This window comes from Acipenser ruthenus, chromosome 39 (assembly GCF_902713425.1).
Source record: "Acipenser ruthenus chromosome 39, fAciRut3.2 maternal haplotype, whole genome shotgun sequence".
NCBI lineage: Eukaryota > Metazoa > Chordata > Actinopteri > Acipenseriformes > Acipenseridae > Acipenser > Acipenser ruthenus.
Genome location: NC_081227.1, coordinates 3,522,850 through 3,545,382, shown reverse-complemented (window position 1 = coordinate 3,545,382; position 22,533 = coordinate 3,522,850). Strand labels below are relative to the sequence as shown.

General features: G+C 39.5%; 1 protein-coding gene across 1 annotated transcript in view; it reads right to left on the bottom strand.

Annotated features, from left to right (window-relative positions):
- LOC117966680 (CXADR-like membrane protein) overlaps positions 1–22,241 on the bottom strand; it is a 38,955-nt gene extending 16,714 nt beyond the window's left edge. The window contains exon 1 of the mRNA XM_059009840.1: positions 21,764–22,241. Within this exon, the coding sequence (XP_058865823.1) occupies positions 21,764–21,791 (28 nt within the window). The 5' untranslated portion in view covers positions 21,792–22,241. The remainder of the gene's footprint in view (positions 1–21,763) is intronic.
- Positions 22,242–22,533: the final 292 nt, after the last annotated feature.

The following is a 22,533-nucleotide window of genomic DNA, read 5'->3' as shown; positions in this document are numbered from 1 at the left end:
TATTTATCTCAAAGTGCTTAAATTACACAGCGAGGGAGTTGGAGAGCGAGCTAGAGAACAAAGTCATAGTCTCAGTTTTAGTGTTCAGGCCAGAAACATTTACTAACACATAACTATGCTTTAACCATTCCCAGTCAATGCAATGCAGTTTTGTCATATCCAACTTTACTATGAGCTCATAATGCCTGAGTTTAATTACATCCTAGAGGTTTTGGAGAAATGATCTAGGCCCCACGTCAAGTCTGAAGTAGCTTAAACTGCAAGGCAACAGGAGTTTAATCTGCATGTCTTAATTGATATGATCCTCATTTAAGGTGTCAGAGGCACTCTGAGGGCGGCTTGAACTTCTGAAGCAGAGCATAGAGTATTGTAGTAAAATCATAGTGAAAGCATGGCAAACCACAGCAAGTAAGGTAAATCGCAGTAATAAATAAACTTTTCATTAGTTTGTAAGAGCAGCACAGTCGTTTTAATCTAAAAAAATAAGACCATCATTTTTAAAAATATAACGTGCACCCCGTGTATAACATGCACCTACACCTGAGATACATGCCTTGAGGTTCTATCTAGTTTAAAAAGTACAGATTTTGTACACCTTGCGCCTCTTGTATACTCCCCTAGCAAAAATATCTTGTACTGTGTACTTTAACTCAAGTATACTTCTGTATTTACCCAGTATATAATTCACAACCCCTATGTAACTTGAAGATAGTCTCCTAAAATGTGTGCAATTCGTAGTCTAAAAATGCTGGTTTATAAAACATCAGCAATTTTGTAATTAACTTGAAATTTAAAATGAACTTGTTAAATTTCTCTGGCCAAACAATACAGATCATTAAACCAGATCCCAGCTGTGGTTTAATATCGACAGCAATTGAAAGCATTATAGAGCCAGTTGTAATTCAGCCACAAATTCAAACACTCAATTGTAAATTGTAATGTTAAAGGAGTAGACGCATGTTTTGGCTGTGCCTTAATCTATGCAATGACAAAGGCAGGGTCCGAAGTGCTTGTCTACCTGTGTCAGTTATGATCCTTCGTACCAACATTTACAAATGTTTTAAAAGCAGCCATGGACTGAGTCATTGATTCTGGGCCACTGGTTTGCTCGTTCAGACCCAGTCAGTGACACGTATGAAATAAATCTAAGAGCTAAAAATCTATCTATCGTGTAGAGGAGTAGCAGTTTAAAGCCTTGCTCCAATGGGATACTCCTCTCTCTTACTCAATGCACATCGTTGCTCTCCGGTAAGTTGCCTGTGGCGACGCAGCTGGTAAAGGTTAGCTAACTGCAGTGTGACCTTCTTGTAAGGGAGGTGTCCCCCAGTCTCTAGTAATACTGTCTGCAGCCTCAACAATGTGCTGCCGAAGTTTTTAGAAAAGCGCTAGAGAAGTGGTTTCCAGAGATTGACCACTTCAGTGTTTAGGGACGTTCCAGCACTGCACCAGTAAAATATCGTGTTTATACTATACAAGCACCTTAACTATAAAACACATGGCCTCATATGCTGTAGTAATACTTAAACCTAATGAAAATTCTTTGACAGGTGTTTTGGCTGCAATAACTGGTACTCAAATGCTCATAAGAAAAACACTGAAGCCGCTAACTTTTGGGCCACAATTCCATTGCAAATGGACGAATGCAGTCAGATCTTCGATGTGCAGGGAATTATTTGGGGTGGGTGAATACAGTATCAGTTGGGAGAAGCAGAACTGGTTTACCAAGGAGTTGTGTTGCATGTTCTGCAGCACATAGTGATGATTTGGGTCGATGAATTTGGTAGGTTTCCTAATTATGAGATTTGTTCAGGAGAGTCATGACTTACTCACTGACAACACGTTGGGAAGCTAAGCATTAGAGCATCTTAATTGACTGGTGCTGAATTGTTTCAGGCATGGCCTCTGACATGTGAATTAAAAAAAGGTGTGGATCATCATGCCACTATTCCCTGACATTCTAGAGGAGACAGAAGTAATTGCAGAGTGTGACCTTTACCAAGACACTTTCCAATTAATGACCAGCATTATGGCAACCTTCAAGCACATTTATATATCAGTGTCAGTTTTGAATTAGGGGAGATGAAATTGTATTTTTTTTGCTAACGCATGTGTGTGTTTCATTTCTTGAGGTCTCATAGAGCTCCACAGACAAAGGAATAACCTTAAAGCAACAAAAGTAAGTGGACACAAACACTGAAGCACATTGAAAAGATCCAAGACCTGGGTGTGTGTCAGCTGGTTTTTCTCTTGCTCACACCCTGTGAATATCTCAAAACTTTTTTTCAGGGTGTTGGGAAATTTAAGAATGTTTCTAGTTTTCAAAGCATGACATCCGCATGGACAAATGCAACATTTTTTCCAGTCAAACATTATCAGCCTGACACGCAGCTGTCCTGCGGATTGCAAAGCCAGACGTTCAGAAAAAACGTTATATTGTTGCACAAGAAGCAGCCACGGGATTAGAAAACAAACCTCTCTATTTTTTTTTAAAATCTTTTAAAAGTACCATAAAATAAATAAAAATAACATGTGTTCTTAATGAAGCCTCCAGGAGCGCACTAATGCAATGCCTGTAGTTTAACTGCTCTCAATAATCCCCATGTGGTGTATTTGGAATTTGTAGCTCCAAATAAGAAACATCGTATATATTTTTTTCCGTACACTCAACATAAATGCCTAGCCCTCATTTGTTGTACTGTGAGACTGTAAAAGGTTACGAGTTAAACCTTTAGGTAACTAGTGCATCTTCTAATATTTGCTGCATGGATTTGGCACACGGTTATTTGATGAGTAGATTAATCAGTCTGAGCATACATACAGTAATATATTAACATGTATTTAAAAATAGAATTCTTCCAATCATGCATGTAATAAATAATGCAATTACTAGATTAATCAGCCTGGAGCTACATATGATATTAACATGTATTTCAAAATGTAATTCTCATCAATCATGCATGTAATAAATAATGCAACACATGTGTTCTGTACAGTGTAGCTACATGTAGTTGCAGCAGCGGTATTTTAAAGTGTGTCAGGCTCTGAAATTAGTCGAAACGTTTGTCGAAGAATACTATATGTTTAGCATTACTAAACGTACAGGCTAAATTGCTGAGGGTTTTTAATAAGAGGATCCAGAGGAGGCACAATCTTTAGGTTCTGAAACAACCCCCTGCTGGAGTCAACTGGCTGGGGCTTCAAATGCGATCCTGCAGTGCCAGAGAGATCATTTTAAAAGTAACCGGGCTCAGTCGAGGTCAGAACTGCGGTTTTCATTTTAAAAACAGCACCGATAGACGCGGGATGCTACTTAAATTAATACCTGTGATGTTCTGAATTTCGGTCAGTCTCCAGGGTATTTTCAGACACATGATACAAGCCTAGTGCAATCCATTGTAGCCATGAGAAATGGTGCCCAAAGGCAAGAAACAGATCAATGGACTTTACTTTTGAAGACGCCCGTTGCTTGTCTAGAGCTAATTGTGTGTCGTTTCATTTGTTTCACATCAGCTGCTTATAACTATCAGGCACTTGCTAGATCATACACGACTCAGGGTAATTGAGGCTTTCTGTAAACTTTGGGCAGCAGTAGCACACTGTTGTCGTGTACCCAGGAGCATTCTTCCACTAATTAACCCCTTTATTATCTAGTCCCAATTCACCGCTTGTGTCAATACACTAGATTAAGTCTTAATCTTAAAATTACACTTTACGAGTCTCCTCAGTCAGGTGGGCTTTCCAATAGGAAGAGTGTTACCGTTTAACCAAGGTGTGTAAAACCTGGATTTCGGACTAAACACATGTTTAGCAAAAGGGAGTGGTTTAGTCTCAGTTTGTTGCTGTTTTTGTGTTTTAGTGCTATTCAGTGGACATTTATGACAAGTGTGATGTTTCAGTAGAACTCCTACTTGATAAACATACACCAAGTTATTGTTGTGTAGTGCTTTCAGTATCCATCTGTCTATCTATCTATCTATCTTAGGACCCCAGCTAATGCTGTTATTGAAAGTGTATGTGTATGTTACTGCAGTTACACATTTTCAGATTTTCAATAATGTCATTGATTTAGAAAGGATGTTACAGGTATTACAGTAAACTGCATATAAATAATTCAATAACAACCTTTTCCCTTTTCCCAGCCATTTCCCTGCAAACGGGCACACCCCTGGGACAACCCTTTGGAATTCAGGTGCGGTCTCCGAGCGGGTCTCTCCTTCCCCAAAAGCACGCTGAGCCGCTGCGCGGTTGGTTAGGAGAGAGTCGGGACTGCTGTCTCTGTGCAGTCAGGGAGACTGGAACACATGCTACTGTATGCCAGGGCGATGACAACATTTCTCTGGGGTTTAATAACAAGAACTGATGAAGTCATCTTCAGTTCTGTCCCAGATGCCAAGAGCCCTGTGCATCTGTGGAAAGGACGGATCGGGCTCAAGTTCATCCTGAAGGCACCGGCTCTATTTCAGTTAGGCTCTGCTATAGGCTCATTTATACTACAGTGCACATCACACAGTCGGGTGCAATTTATATCCTTTACCCCTGTAGCTTAAACTAACCTAATCTGCTCAGCAAACCCTTCTCTCTATTACTATTATTATTATTATTATTATTATTATTATTATTATTATTATTATTATTATTATTATTATTATTATTATTAGGCTAGATTAGGCTTTTTTTCTGAATTCTTCTAATGTGGCAACCATGCTTCGGGATAAAAAAAAACAAAAAAACACCACACACAAAGAAGTCCACGTGCATACAAGTCCTTTTGGCTGTGTGTCTTGTATAAGAAACTGCAACTCGAACTGCACGGCATACCCCATCCACTGTGCCAAAGCACTGCTGTAACGATTAAAGCATTGTCAAGATAATTAAGCGCTGAGAGTCCTCATACACCCACACACAATGCCTGAGCACTGTTGACCTCAGGCGATAGATTCAATAGATTCTGTCACCTTCAAACCCAGAGACCAGTGCTTCTGGTTACTGAGACTCCAGTAAACAACGCGGTAATGAATGTTGGCTGGTTAAGGACGAAGCTCATTCACAGTATTTACTCCTGACTTGCAGGACTGACAGGTGAAAGCCGTGTTCAGAGATAACCCTCACCGGGACTTCATCCCATGTTTTCTCAGCGCGCAACAGAAACAGGACATCAACCATCTTAGGAAGATCAGAGACATGTGGAGCCAAGTACTGCTTTCTTACATAACATTTTAGAAGCTTGTTGTAAAATCTTACCAGTTTAATAAAAGAATGCCATGTGAGTAAACAGATAGCAAGAACTGAAAATGAAACATGATCACGTGGGACACAATCACGCACCTTGGGGAAGGTGTGGAATTCGTTCAGTAATGCTGTCTTGACAGCCTTCACCAGAACACCACGATGTTTGTCTACCTAGACTGTTCTTTTCGTATTAGTGTTTAGTACTTTGGGTTCAGCTTGTGAACAGGAACCGATTGAATGCAGAGTCTTCCCTTTCATTGTGGGGTTCGCTGTCTGGGTCAATTCGCCGTTTAATTTAATGGGTATAGACGCCAAGCCATTACAAATTGGAATGACCATGTAACTACCCAAGGGAAAGACAACAAGGAAACAAAGCCAACTGAGATGCTTTGAGTCGTACCGGAGGAAAAGCAGAAGGTATATATAGTGGAGTTAACTGAGGGGGAGTGATGTGAGTGTGTCCCTGAACCATGGTGTGAACCTTCATGAAGGGAGAAGTCTCTGGCGCCACTAACAAGAGACCCAGAACAGCAGGCATTTTCAAACAAAAACAGCGCACTTTGATTTCAACAATTAACAGCAGACAATAATTCAACCTTTTAGAAACAACGTGTCTTTTTCGATGCAAGGTGCACGAATCTGCTTCGCGGGGCTGGCTGATTTAATGCCAGTGCATCTTACCAGAAATGAATCTGAATGTCATTCCATCCGAGTTCTTGGATGTCACTGCATTTTAATTGGACTGCATCAATGGCAGCACTGTATATGAGAGCAGTGATGAGAAATAAAAGCCTTTCAAACCCAGATTCTTTCAGTGATTCTATAAAAAGAAATAAACGTCGCAGGGGGGGGCTCGATTTTAAGCAGGATTAATTTGACGCTTAATAATGAATTAGACAGATACTATTGATCGAGCTCAAGTCAGAAACCCCTCTCTGAAAAACTACCCACCCGCATCGCGATGCTGGCCCCAGGGGATTCGAGTTTGAGAAACCTGAAAGGGGTAAATTATAGAAGCAGCTACCCATCAGGGGATCTCAGGCTCCCGAGCGCATCAGGCTGTTAGACATTTGTGACAAATGTGTCGGGCTTCAGGGACACTACTGCTATGAAACATCAAGGAGCAATTACACCACAGGGGGTTTCGAACATCGTAGCATGCTGTACTCTCCTTGATAAAGCCTTTAGAGCAAAAGAGTCGAAACTATCTGAACGAATCCAGCAGGGTTCCCTCATAAGGCATGCCTTTATATCACGATATAAGACGGTCAAAATGACAATTTATTCAAAGTTGTTTGGTCAAAATTTTAAAAACCAATGAAGAAAAACATTGGGTTATTTGCCTTGTAGCAGAACTGTACACGATTTCAATTCCTCCTCCTGCAGGCCCATTCAGTGCTTTTCAGCACACAGCTCAGCAACCAGATTCCTATGAAATGTTCAGTTCTTTACTATACATGGTAATCAGGTAAAAGAGAGAGACTTGCCAAGGAACATTCCACCTCTTGTTTAAACACAACATACACGCTCTGACAGCTTTTCAAAGGCCAGTGTTCCCTGATTCAGTAAACAGCTCACATTCTTCCTGCAGTCGCCCATCTCTGGTAGAAGTTTGTGTTTGGATAAGCTGAACTAGTAAGAGTGGGGGCAGATCGCATATAACAGCGGGACTGCAAAAGGCACGAGCCTCAGGTTACATGACACACTCCACACTTGAGCCACAGTAGCCCTGCAACTCCTTATACAGTAAAGTCCGGAGAAGATGCCTTTAAATGGGACAGCTCATTTATTTCCTGTATTTATTTGCAGGCAGTAAGATTAACTTGGCATTGAGAATCGCTGAAAGAAAGTGGTTTCAGTTAGAATCTCCCTGCTCGTTCAAGGTGTTCTCTTTTATTTTATTTTAAACCGTATTTTTCTGCCCAATTTTGTATGTCCAATGATGTTCCCTCACAGCAGCAACTCCCCACGACAGCTCAGGAGAAGTGAAGGCTCATTGGTAGTCATCCGATCCCACCGCCTAGCTAATCGGCTTCTTACACCCAGGGGCTTTCTGAAGTAAACACCAGTAGGGTGCCAATATTGTACACCATGTTTATATATTCAAATGTTTAGGTGTTTAAGAATGTATAACAGCGTCCCACTATGAGTTCTATAGTGGGATGCTATGTCTAACTGGTTTAAAAGTTTGTGCACCCCTGATTTATCAGGTCCAGAGCCACCATAACTGCAAGAGAGCACCTCCTGAGTTTCACCCACTATATATGCATTTACCATGCTTGGCCATAGCTGTCTGTGCTTTGCCGTGTTTGCAAATGCTTACAGCGTTCAACCCCACGATTTATACTTTGCTATGCTTTCTCCACTGTCTGCAGTAGCCTTGTAGATGCTTATTAAGAATACTGTATCACATGTCTTTTCATGGAACTCTGCCACGCCAGGCTGGTGTTGGAAATACTTTCTTTTAAACCCCTCGCCCCAGCTGAAAGGGTTTCGCCTAAAAGTAGCCGTCTCTAATCAATTTTACGCACATGCCTCTAAAATGAATGTTCGCAAGTTCAGCCAAGGGGCTACAGCCCATGGTATACACTTGGTAAGCACATTTTAATAAGGAATGGATGTTGATTAAGGATTTAATACGAATGAGTGCGGAATGTGTCATTTGTAGATGCGTACATTTGAAATCACACGTGCATGCGAACATGGTTACATTTAAATTACTATCACTTATGATAAAGCATGATCGCAATGCAAGAAGCAGATGCAGTATAATAGTCAATATTCACCAGTATTTTATTATTTGCACTTGCATGCACTCTCAAGATTTGACACGATTGCTTTCTACAAAGACATTTATTAACTTTATTATCCATAATCACTTTTTTTCCCCCCCCAGCTGAAGGACACTTTGGTTGAAGCTGTAGTGTTGATGTATCGTGCAATTGCTGTATGTAGTTCATTACAAGACAACCCCCCTCAAAACCTAAAGAGAACTGGCTGTGTAACCACAGAAAGCATGTAACAGGACATCACAAGCAAAACATTTATACTAATGTGCAACAGAGAGATTAGGCTTGGAGAGTCCTTGGGATGATTCACGATCCCAGCTGTTTAAACTGTTTAAGGCCTGTATATAATGGAGGCAGAGAACATAAAGGAAGTTGGAAAATGAGACACCACAGCCCCTCCAGGAATGGCCCCAAATGCACTTTTTTGTTTTTCAACAATCTGTGAATGGTTTTGCCCCCTTCATATTCGAATAACCTGTGACCTCCGGTAGCTACAGCCCTCGCCTGCGGTCTTTGGACGCAGATCATGTAAGGTGACACTTTTATGCATCTCGTTGTCAAGGGGCTCCTGGAAATCGGACTGCAAAAGTTGCCTGTGCTCCAAACCGTTTGGATTATTCATCTGGATGTTGTAACTGGATCGCTTGTTTGCAACAGCAGTTATAAAGCTAAAATCCAAAGCGGCTGTGTTTCACACAACCACGGTGGCCCTGAAGTGTAAAGCACTTCAACGCATATTGAAAAAATGGCCTGTTAAACCCACAATTAAAAAAATAATAAAAACGTAAATAACTTATTTAAATTAGAGGGTTCTGAGTATTCTATTTGGGTTTTAATTAAATTGCAAAAAACAGCCACAATGATTTCATACTGTATGCAGCAAACGCAATGCAATGCTATAGTTAAGAAAACAAAACATCTACAATTTCCTTTGCATTGTAGAAGATTCATACTTCTTATCTCTCAGATTAGTGCAACACAGGACAATGCTGCTCTATAATAATTAAATACCGGCTGTGCAGCTTAAGTCCTTTCATACAAGTGGGTGGTCTATCAGCATCTGAGCACCTGATGGTGATCCAGCAGTCTGCATTGAAATTCGCTTCCACTAAATTGCTGATTGGCAGGAAATACAGTATTTCACTAATCCTCGGACTGACAAGCGTGCTTCGCTATTATTATATGCAGAGCCCCTTTGTGTGGTAACCTGTTTTGTCAGTCAAAACTAAGATTCCACTTAAAAACAACTGACTTGACAAGCACCAAGATCTAAACCGCTGCTTCCCCGGCAGCTCCTAGTTCTGTACCATGAATGTTTTATTAAAACTTATTTTTAAACTTGCTTCCAGCCTTCCAACATCCTCCCTATTCCTCATTTTCGTGTTTTATTAGTTTCATGCCTTTGTTCTGTGTGCATGTGTTGCATGTACAGTGCTGCAGCATTACAAGCCTTTATAAGGCTTGTAATCACCTCAGAGTATGGCTGGTTTCACTTCTTTGTTTCTTTATATAGTTTCTCAATCAGCCTTTCGTTATTATGTGCTGTGCCAATATTGCTTAAGTGCCAATATAGCATTGCACCTTCGTACGTTATCGGAGTGCAACTGCATTGCCATTGGAAAAGAACTAGTACCCAGTACATTACTGCAAATGCATCTGCCCGAGTTTGGCTGTTGTTATTATTGTTAAGCCAATTGCATTAACATTTTAATACGCAGCACAGAGCATCCAGCTTAGCAACAACATAGCAACACAACACCATAGCAACAATATAATAAGCTGAAAAGTCACCTGTCAAAAAGGCGCACTCGTTAAGCACAATTGTGCATTTGTGGTGAGTAAAATGGTTCAAAATAGAAGGGGTGGGGGAGCTTAAACAAAGGCTTTGCCATCGAAATTATACAAAGATCGCAGCTCGGCGACTTGCTGTATAGGAAAGAAAACACAGCGCCGCCGCCACAGCCCAAACTTCACATCTGGGACTGCATTTTTCTCCTATTGACAACATCTGGCATTCAAGTATTGAAATCAGACACCCAGATCTGCACCCAGATGACTTCATTCCCTGAACCTTTCATTAATAACAGCCACACGCACTCACAGGGCTCTTATTGTTGCGCTTTAATGAACTTCCACACCACCGGGGTTATTTGTAACTATTTTGCAAACTCCATGAGGCCAATAAGTCTCAAGTAACATGTCCTTTCAATTACGCAAACAGTAGAAAACGTTCCTTCCATTTCCTGAACCGTGTTAAACATTCATTTTCCATGCATAATGCTCATTTGCTTCAAGTTTTTCTTATACCTAGCCGAGGTAATTAGGTGCCAGTAAGTCTGAGATGAATAACGAGCGATACAGTAGCATGGGATACACCTCGTTATGATAATCAACGTTTTGATTTACGCGATTGAGCTACTACTGTTAATTAATCAGTGCGCCTTCTACAGCTCATTGATAAGATCAAACTTTGCACACAAACCTCATGTTTTTTTTTTTTTTTAAAGGATTCTTTTCATTGTTTTATTTTCTATAAAACACCATAGCATTCCATATATAATAATATAAACCAGCATACTATTCACCTCATATATAGTAGCATGCTTAAATTAAAAAGGGGCATATTCTCAAAATAACTGTGCCTTATGGTGAGACTTCAGTTTAATTGCATGGTTATTGCTGATCATAGAAGTATAAGCACAGAGTCCGATTCAACTGCATATTTACTGCACGTTGAACTCAGTTTGAATGCATCAAAAGAAATCAATTCTTTTTGAAACGTGGAATACAATACATGCGTATTACTATAATGGATGAACAGCTAAACTATGATGCGTTTTCTAAGGTTATTCTGTCGGGTTAATTCACATGTCACATTTCATCATTACTGAATATCCTGTACATTATTAAGGTACTGTCATTCTGAGTGGAAGCACATGCCAGTGGCAAACTGAATGAACCTGTCTTTCCAGGACTTAATAAAACATTTTTAGATGTACATTAATATATGCAAACATTCAGATATTATAAAACAGGTATTTCTGAAACCACTTGCTAGTAAGAACTACACAGTGCAGTCGGCATGCGCTGCAGGTTGTGGACAGAGTTGGACTGCAGATCATACCGTTATACTGTACTGATGATACAGCTGTGTGAGTCTAGGGAATGAATACAGATGCAGTACTGTAGTGTCTGTACACATCCCTGGAGCAGAGCTACAGGATCTGCAAACTGAACAGGTTTTACGTGAAGCCAGGTAGCTGTTATATGTTGTGTGTGTGTGTGCGTGTGCGTGTGTGTGCGTGTGAATGTGTGTGTGTGTGTGCTTGTACGTGTGTGTGTATTTGAGAAAGAGATCTAATAGCTAAGAGTTACAAACATGTCGGCTGATGCAGGTTTAACAGGTTTTAATCCAAGCAGGAGGCTTAGAGAAGTACGTTCCCTGACAGCTAGAAAGATAGCTAGATATACAAAGTTCCTGTAAAACGGATTGATTATGTAACCCTGTAACGGGGGGAATAAGGACAAATCGTTCTTCTATTTAGTGTAACAATGTGTCTGTTATCCATATAAATAACCCCTGCCTCCTCCTTGAACCTGAGATGGATGTTCTACACTTTAAAACAATACAGTGCGTATAAACCGTTAATTCTTTTAATGCATCAAGACTAAATGGGATGAATTCTCAGAGCTAGTAACCTTTTTTAATGACACAAGCTGCACAGTACTTCAGATCTTGTACGTTGTCAGTATGTTCAGTTTTCAAGCATCAGATGTACATTTTTAAACTAGAACAGTCTTCCTTTTAACCTAGCAGAAAGTCGGATATTACTTAATTGTCATGGAAAAAAAAATGCTAACCTTCATCTTTGCAGTTGGGCAATGCCACAGTAGCTTATAAAGAGTTTGAAACTCAGAAAAAGTGGGTTATTTATATATTTATTTAATTATTTAGTTATAGCACACACAACCCTCAGCTTCAAAGAAAGAACAAAAGAGAAATGAAAGGTAAAAATGTAATAAAGAATTGCATAATCTAATCAAATATATACAGTAGATGACATTAGATGGCACAGGCAGCCAAACATAGATTTTTAATTTAGTTTAAAAAAACAAAATGATGTGGAAAGCAGCTCTCTTCTAAAGCAACTGAAACCAATTTGCCAAGGAACTCGTTCAAAACTAAACCCAGTTAAGCCTTTAATTAAAATGCCCCTAAAGGGCAGCTGAGATATAGAGAGACAATTATGGTTTTATTATAGAACTACACAACTGCACTGCTTTAAATCTTTAGGTTCAATTACATATGTACAGTACTCTGAGGACTGTATCCCGAGTCTGCATCAAATTAGCATGACACAACAGAAGGTTAATCATTTTAATTTGTACCAGGTAAAATTGCATTCATTTGTAAAAAAAAATAATTAAGTTGCAAAAGGATTGGAGCTGCGCCGAAGTGGAATAGAGTTCTGCATTCTTTATTTACTCAGAATAATAGAGCAATGCATTATTTAGACCCTATTTTGCAATGACAGTGGATGAAGCTTTTTGTTTTTAATTAAGGGTATTAATTTGTGTCAAGCCGCTGCGCAGAGATATTGTTACGCTACCTTTAAGCCAATCATCGTGGCTGTGTATGAAAGATACAGTAAAAAAAAAAAAAAAAAAACATACAGCATACAGTAGATAAACCATATAGAAAATACGACATAACCATGTTTGTAGAAAATACATATTTTACAACATAGGTACACAAAAGGGGTTTATACCTAGGCAGTGGCACTGGAACAATTTTTAAAGTGGGGGTGCTGAAAGCCATTGAACAAAACTGTAACCCCTGTATAACCCCTGTATAGTTCCAGTGCCCCAGTACCTAGGTGATATTATTATAACATTTCAACTGCAGAACTGCTGATTAACTGCTGTGTATGTAACAATTAACCCTTTACTGCTTTGGGTATGTACCTGTCTTCTCAGTGTCAGATCTACTGGACACTGAGCAGCAAAGGGTTGTACACCTTCTATTGTTCTACTAAGAAAAATACAACAGATTGAGATGAAAATGCCCATTCCTAAACTACATTGCCCTTAGACAAACCACCTTGCAAATACCAAATCAAAGAAGCACATTCCCGGGACGATTGCTAGCAGTGCAATGAAGAGTGAATGAGCGAGTGGGGATCCAAGCCGCGTCTCATTGCTGTTTATGATAACCTTGTGTTTGCAAAGCAAGGGAAGTGAAAACAATCATTGCATTTCCCCACAGCCCTGTATTTAAAACAGATAAACCAATCAGACATGCAGTGTGGAGGTTAGGACTAAATAGTGTTGCTGAAGTGAGCATGAAGCTGTCATTAAACCTGCTGATACCCTTCTTGTGATTAAGGGCTCTGTTTAACAGCTAGTCATGGAGCGCCAGCTGTTTTTAATTGTACATGAGCTCCATTTGTGAAGAATGATGCTTGAATGGACTTGCCTAAGAAGTCTGAACATCTGCGGTGGAGTCGATTGTGCCAGTTTCTGTTGCCTAGCTTGAAAAGGAATCAGAATCACAGAGCCAAAACAAAAGTCAATGTATTTTTGTTTTTATTTTTGTAAGCACACCTGAGGTGCTTCCTACTTCCAATGGCTGCACGGTTACCTCGACACATGTTAACTTTCCACTCAAACCAAACTGGAACTAAAAAACTAAAACTGTAACCAAGAATTCTCCCCCAGATCTTTGGTTAATGCCAATAAGGGGGTAACAGTTACCCACGGTGTAGAACGCCAGAAGGATTAATAGAGTTAGAGGGAGCTGATAAATCCATCACAGTTACATATGTGAGGAGGAGGATGATGGGAAATGTAGTTCTGAGAGGTCCATGAGGGTACATGGGAAGCCATCTTGAGGCAGGGAATGCAATTTAAAAGTTTAAAAAAGTGGTCAAAATGTAAAAAAAATTTTTTAAATACACACTATTTACGTAAACAGCTGTAGCAACACATGGGAATGTGTAACACAATAAAATAAAAAGGTCCTCATGTACCCTTTAAAAGGTTAGCCATGTCTTCATCCTAAGTGTAGCTTGCAGCGGTTCCTGTTCAGATGTAACTGTTTCCTGCATTGCTGTGCCATTGCTACTCATTACCGATCCTGTTTGGAGTTTATTTATAGCTGCTTCACCTCAGCCCTCATCCAGCTTGGCAGCAGAGTGGTAGCGTTTGAGGTTGAATGAGGGGGCTTCAAGGGGCTGTGGAATTAGCATGAAGCTTTCCCAGGCTTTGTTTTATCATCATTTTTAAATGAGACAGTCGTTACCAAATAATCTTCAATGGCAATGCTCTCCTGTACATTAAAGGGACAATGATAGCACAGGGGCCCATGCAATGGTGTGCTCCACTAATAGACTGGCACCACAGTGGTAACACCTTCATGTATTGACACAGCTATGGCATCACACACACTGGCAATCCACAGTAACCATATCTGTGCCAGCGTGCAACCATTACAGGACCACTCTGAAATATTAGTCTCGTTCCTTTTCCATAGTGGTCTACGGAGAAAGTATATGAACTGCAGTCAAGTCAACTCTACTCAGTCTCCCTTAGAGCTTGTTTGACACACTGTGTCTGGGGACCTACGTGGCTCACTATTTCTGTGTGCATCTACAGTAATTATGGTACTGTGCTGTTGTTAGGGAGCGTTTACTGTGTTTTCTCTTCAGTTAAACCACACGTGTTCTTTCCATTGGTGTTGAGTTCAGTCTGTTTTTTTTTGTTTTCTATATTAAACACAAAAGGCAGAGCTGAGTTATTATTGCAGGCTTCATGCTGCCCTCTTCGCCTGACGGACCACTGAACACTTTGAAACAGCTTCTTCACGAGGCAATTAAAATCTGCCTAAAGTGGATCTTACATTAAACTAACATGTCCACTGCCTTCCAAGCAATTGCAAGGTTCATTAGAGTCTGCAGAACATTGAATAAGCATGCCTAATGTTGACGTGTGTTGCGCTGTCCAGATAATTGTGTGTTCTGTTTTTCTGTGTTCTGTTATACACACACACACACACACATCATTTGTTGGTGTTGTCATATAGTGTTCAATTAAATGAAAGCAATGCATTTATTTTTCCATGCCTCAGTGGGTCTTGAGTATATTGCTCTTTGTCAGGAATGCACCATCTAAAATATGGATCATGACAATAATGACTTAAGGTGGTTGAAAAATAGATTCATATACAGTAGTTATTCTTCAAAGGCAGTTTCATTAAATTACTGTAACACCAAGTGGGAGTTGGTTTCGAATTCGAAAGGGAATATTTTAAGCAAAGAATGTGGAAAATATTTCAAGCAAAGAATATCTTTTAGCATTGTCATTGAGGCATTTACATACATACATACATATCGATAGTTGTCTTATTTAACTGTCTCATATAAAAGCTATCTGAATTTCAGAGGGATGTAATTCCTATGGAGTTCAGCAGGAATTCATTATGATTCAGGATGTAGTTTATCTGTGCGGTGCAAGGTAAGTGTGCTGATACTAACATACCAAGACTGCAAACTGACAATAAAAATGTTCATTGTCAGTTTACAGCCTCTGTGTGTTCATTGTCAGTTTATGGTCTCGATACGGCAGTATGGAGAGGAAGATTAGCTTCCAAACGGTTTTTAAAATTCCCATTGATTGGTACTCAATTGTAAAGGTGAGGGAAGGACAGCTTTTCTTGCTTTGGAATCAACACGTTAATAAATGGATGTATTTAATAATTGCTGATAAATACTTCTTAAAGGCAGTTACAAGTACAGCACAGCCCTAGTGCAAGTACAAAATTCATTAGAAAATAACTAGAAAACAAAAGCTACTTCAAGCGTCTACTGGAATTATAGAACCAGATGGTAACATTGAGGTCAGTATTTAGAGCCACTATCGTTGAGATCAATTGAAAAGACCCCCAGCTAGTTAATGAAGTGCTGGCAAAGCGAAGAGCAGACTATGGGTTCATAACGTGGATGATTCAATGAACCACCTACGCCAACTGTCTTTGCAGGTGATGTCGTGATGACGTTTTGCCAACCAAACAGCTTGGTCTGTCCATTTGCCAGTTTGTCAACATTGGTGAAACGTGGTTAACCATTTACAAACTATGTTTAAAAAATAAACATGCCGTGGATAACGCACTGAGCAGTATTTATCCATGATCCATCAGCAAATGCGGGAAGCTTTCAGTTTGATCATGTTCAGACAATACTCACATTTAATGATATGTAGTTAAATTGCTTACAGTACGGTAAATCAGTGAAGCGCTAGTCATAATAAAACAACCCCTTTTTGCTTCTGGCATTTTGTTGCATTTTTATGTTTTTACTTAAGCAATTGAACCTTGATCAGATTGCATTACTGTAGCTGACAACATGAAGCTACTGTACAGACAAGGCTGACTACCAAGGTAATAAGGGGTTTTATTTTTTGTTATTTTATCCTTTTATAATTTATCGATACTTGCTTTGACTATTGTGTTAAAACACTCTTGAAATAAGCTCATTTCTGTTGGCTGTCCACAAGCTGTGCAGTTGTGAGCATTTAAAGATTTGATGTGACAGAAGACTTGATTTATTTTTGTAACAAACCTGCTTTTGGAAGTGAAGTTTAAGCATAAAACACAGGATAATATCAGGGACTGTAAAAGAACAGTCATCTTGAATTGATTTGGTATAAAAAAAAGAGCTCAGCTTGAAATATTTAGCTGGCGTACAGATACTGCTCTGCTTGCAGTAGTCTAAGACATACAATGTGCAATATCTATTAAATAACAGCCAATAACAGTCTAATATATAGTCTATCCTTTTTTCAATGATCATTGTCCGATTTCACATTGTCCTTTTTCCATTACTACACACCAGTCTATTTAAAACTATTTTAACTGATGCATGCTGGCATTTCTCTGCACTGAGGATTGTACAGAGATGCAGGAAGGGTACACGCATCTGTGGATTTTTCATCTTGGCAGTGGATTATGTCCGGCGAGAGTAGTTTGTTGTGTTCATTTCTTGTGTTGGGGATGCTGCTTCTGAGATTAAAAATGGAACTCGCAGTCAGCTTGCTGCAGTTAAAAGTCTCGTCAAGGTCAGTAACTGTGCCAGACCATGACATGAATATCCCCAGTCTTCCTCTGACAGCTCTCTTCAACTCAGACTCACAGACAGCATGCCCCACAAGTGCCAGCAGGACCTTACCGTCCTTCCCTCCTCCACAAGAGGTCAGATGACTGGGTACAGTGCATAGCGGTGTGCAGCCTTTTCTGGTTTGCAGCTTTGCCATGGCAAGTAAAAACCCCAGTAGAACAATATCATCTATATTGGAACATGAATATTCATAGTGGAGGTTTGCCCACTGCAAACAGCATCGCCAGACCAGGAATAAAGACATTTTTAATGAGAAAACTGATTCATTATGACCAAAGACATGAATACAAAATATCAATACAATCAGGTTTGTTTTTGAAAATTGTATTGAAGGAATACGCACAGCACAGCACACAGCGACAGTAAGTAATGTGTTTTATTGTAATAACCCTCCAGCCTGTTCAATAACACACACACATTCATATTTTTTCCTGCTACTCTCTGCATCATTCACAGTCTACATTTTTCCCTTTTACTGGAGTAAGTAATCTGTCTCATTGTCCGTTATAGTTTTCCTGCATTATTAAATAGCATGTGTGCGTATGTGCTTGTTTTTCATCCCAGTCTGACATTTCCAAGATAATTTATTTTCCCCAGGAGATCCTTTTAATAACATAAATCCAGTCTCTTATGTACAGTATGTTTTTAAAGATTCATCATCCCTATTGTCTGCCCAGCATATATTCCCTCACTAGGATAAGATCTTCCTGCGTTGAGGCTAGTGGAGGTAATCCTGAAAACAGGCACACAAGAGAAGTAATGAGGCCCCCAGATTTCTCAAGTGAATAACAAAGATATTCTCTGCCATCTATCTGTCTAGGTATGTATGTGTGTCTATCTACCTATCCAGCTATCTACTCTATCTATCTGTAGCAGAGCTGTACAAACTCTTTGGCTGAAAGAACAGTTCTTAAAGTGCCCTGGTCAGTTTTATTTTCCCAGAAAACAGCCTCATGCTGGCGCAACAAAAATTACCAAGAAAAGCTCATCATTTCCTGGAAAAAAACAAAATCAAGGTCAATAATCTATTTTTGTCACTGAACGAAATTGAGTTTTGTTTATTTCCAGAGCTTCAAATGGTAAAATATTGATGCACTGATGAGCAGAGGGCGGGAGCTTTCTCTTGACAAAGTTCTGGAATGTGGAACAGGCAAAGCTCAACTGGTGTGACACACATCTGCAACAGAGCAGCGAAAAGGGTCCATTTCATCAAAAAAAAAACAGACCTAACGACTCGTAAAAAACCAAGCGTGGTGGGACCATCTGTTCACTAACTGCATGAGGATGAATTTTCAGCAGCCAGAACCGTTCTACCATGTAAGCTACTTAGATTAGCGTTCTCATCTGGGATCACTGCCACCATGGGGTTTAATGCACGCGCCTTTTAACCTGTACGTGTTGTTGTCTCATAGTGTAATATTGAAATTACTGTAATACCCTTGAAAACATATTCTAGTTTTTATCGGACCCAACATAAAGTTATATACAAGCTTTCAAGGAAATCATTTTTTGCTTTGGCCACATAGTCACCTGCAGAGGCTTGTACAGCAGTCATCTGCGTGGCATAAAACAAAAACTAAAGAGGGTGGAATCAGACTGCAGCCAGAGTGGATATATAATCAGCTTTTAAAACGGAAGTCTGTTTTCACCTCGGCAGCTCAAATTTACTGATGCTTGGAGCAAATAAAAAAAAAGTTAGTCCAACGCAGCTGTAGTAATTTATCCAATCAAGGCTCACAAAGGAACTAGGGTTTGCAATTCAGAAAACGGCTATCGTATGTCAGTGCCAGTAACAGAGTTTTCGATAATTTGAAGTTTTAGTCACTAAAAGCTAAATAGCAGTGACCTCATGTTTTCTAACATGTGTTTCTAAGGTAACGGTATGGGGCTCTACAACATTAAAAGCACACTGTAGAAGAATCCGGGGTGTCACTCTGATTTTGCTCTGCTCTGGGATGGGTCTGCCAGTGAGGTGAGTCATGCTGCCCAATCCAATCCTAATTAAAGAGTCCAGGGCCTCAGGGGACACCCATCCTTGCTACAGTTCAGCCTTTTGAATCCTGAGCAAAAAAGGAACACTATTTCACTACCCGTTGTCTGAATGCAGGAGACACCACCCCAGGACCTAAACAAACTGCAATGACAAGCATGCATAAGATTTTGTACAGATTGTTGGACAGCCTGAGGGACAAATGCTTGGCCATGTTTTGGACACCCATTGAGAGTATAAGCAAAATACAGTAAGTGGGACAAGGGGCAGCTGCAGGGACACAGATAAGGGAGGCAAGAAATAGATTTCGAACACATTGTAAGGAGGACGACTGGCTTTTTATAAACCCTGCGCCTCAGGTAGGTGTCATGCATTGGAACCCCTAGGGGTTCCAAATGAGAAGCATGGATTTGTAGAACCCCATGCTGGTTCCATTTCAGAATCAATTCATTACAGAACCCTCGGCAGCCCGTTATATAAGAACTTTTTTTGGTTTGATTTTTGATTTAGAGAACAGAACAAGTAAAAGTCTCATGAAACCATATGTGGACTGCTCACTCTTAGTGTACAATATAAAGCTGTTTTTATTTATGAACTCATGCTTTTAACAAATTGTGTCTCGATGCATCGTGACACTTTCTTTACATGATATATCATAACAGAAGTATGTATCGGGCTACAAAACCAAAAGCACAACATCGCTCATTGTAGTTCACCAAATGCTTCTTGATTGTAGTATAAGTGTGTTTTATAGTTCATTTCATCACACTCACTGTTCATTTCATCACACATAAATACATACATACATACACACACACACACACATATATATATATATATATAAAATCATAGCTTATGGTTTCGCTAAAGGGTCAGTGTTATTCTTAGGGTTAGGGGACCTGGGTTTTAGTTCTGAACTGAATATAAGCTTTACATTTACATTGCTTTCCAATGCACATGAGTAGCAGTGTTCAAAGCCTTGATGTAGTCTGTGCTTCATATGCAGAGCGTGTCAGGTGGAAACAGAATAAATATGCAATTTGATAACAGAATAAGATGCTGCATGTTGCATGTATGCTACTCAGTCAGACACAGTATAAGCTGGCTTGTCAGTTCCTAACCTCTGGGTCTTGAGTCCCCAGTCATCTCAAGATCTGACTGACTGGTTTATCTGCCCCTGGGATTCATTCTAAATATAGTTTGATTATTAAAATGTTTTGTTGTGTTTTAACGGCTGCAACAGTCCCATCATTGTGACACTGTTTTCAAAACGTTGTACAGCATCTTTGTCACATTTTTTCTTTTCCGCTATATTTTAAAGCTCAGTTGTCCGTGTCAACTACTATTATTTGCTTATTAACGCGATCCGCAGCTGTCCAGGGATTAGAGTTGCACACAGGTATAATTGCAAGCCAGTCTAATAATTACGCGCAGCTTTTTAAATGCACAATATTATTATTTATATGCACCTTTGCTTTTTTCCCTTTATAATTTAACAAAGGTGTCTAATGCATACTACTAAACAACACATCTATATCTTTAGAGAAAAATCACGTCCGTTAACCGATGTAAATAAAACCTACATACAACAAATAAATGCGGATTTCAAAAATCTAATATCCATCAGTTATTATCATCTTTACCCTGCAGATTTGTTAAATCGAATTTACTGTAAAGATGATGATGAAAATGCAGCCAATAGCAAAAACGCTTGTCGCTGTATTGTGCTAAATGCAGGGTTAGCCTCGCGCTATCGTCCCGGAGAGCTACTCCCCGCAGCACACGCTGGCACGCGAATCTCCTCCTCTTCTCCTCGCAGACACTTCCATCGCCGAGCCCCAGTCGCTCACATTCCACAGACCGCAGGCATTTGATATAGAGGCTACACGGTATCCAGTTTGTGTCATTCAGTGTCATTTGTCATAACGCATTATACCCCTATAACAGTCAACCATGTCTGCCTTTGTTTTACTATATTATTATTATTATTATTATTATTATTATTATTATTATTATTATTATTATTATTATTGGAAGCTAGATGATTTAATTGTTACTCAAATTAATATCATTTTCCAGCCTCTCACTGTCGATGGTTAAGTCACACACAAACACATCTGTTTGCAATTTGGAGCTAAGTTATGTGGAAGGCTGTAGAAAACAATTTTCTTTCATGAAGGGAACTTATAGTCCTCCCAGTGAAGACTCTCCTTCCTAAAAAGTGCCCCCTTTAAAATCAAACACAAATATGTACATGCATTACGGCTATAAGGATATATATATACTGTATATATACACAGACACACACAGTATTTCTTATACTAACCTACTAATTTACACCGTTACAAAAAGAACAACAAACTAAAACAACAACACATGTTTTAAAACTCTACACAAACTTTATAAAATCATATTTCATGATATTAAAACATGTACACTGAAATTCCAAACGTGTTTTAACTTGTATTTTTTGGTTTGTTTAGTTTAGTTTTTTTTTTTTTTTTTTTTTTTTTTTTTAACTCCGGAGTATAAAACATTAGTTTTTCAAGGTTAACTTATTTTAAATAAATCTCTACAGTACTCACCTATAAGTAGTGACTGAAAGTTAGACATAACTGCCACGAAATCCTTTGACAATCTTTTTTAAAGGCGCAGAGAAAGCGTTCTGCCTCCCTGGAAGAAACCCTTCTCTCTCTCTCACTGAACTGAGCAGCACGGGTAGGACCTGCAGCAATTCTAACACGCCGCAGACGGAATTGTCTTCAGCACGCTTTTGCATCCACGTGCTGCATAATTAGGTGCTCAGGTTGCATTTGTGCGTCTTCACGCTTTTAAATAAGAATCCCCCGGTACACTAAGCTCCCTTTATCATTTGTCTGGCTGTGCGCTTCTTGGGCTCACAGCGCTCTCCCAGTCTCCCTCGCTCTGTTTCTTGGAGATGTTGGAGACTTGGATGTTGCAGGATGGAGACCTCTAGAGTTTGAACTGCACACGTTTTCTGTCTGAGTAACATCAGGAGCAGCAAACAAAATCACACTGCATAGCCATATGGGATAAACCACAAGACGAGCGTACCAACCCCTTTCTTTCATCATCCTTGCAAACATCAGTACAGCAACAGCCTCATGGCAAGTGATTTAGCCAGATTCCTAAAAGCAGTCGCTGTTTATATATATATATAAACATTCATAATAAAATAATTCAAAGCAAAGCCTTTTTTGTTGTTGTGTTGTTGTTCTGTATTCCCTTACAGTGTTATTCGGCACAGGTCTACATTAAATACATGGACAATATCAAACCCAACATCCGTCTTTTTTTTTAACAATATGAAAAATGACTCTTTCAAGATGAAAAG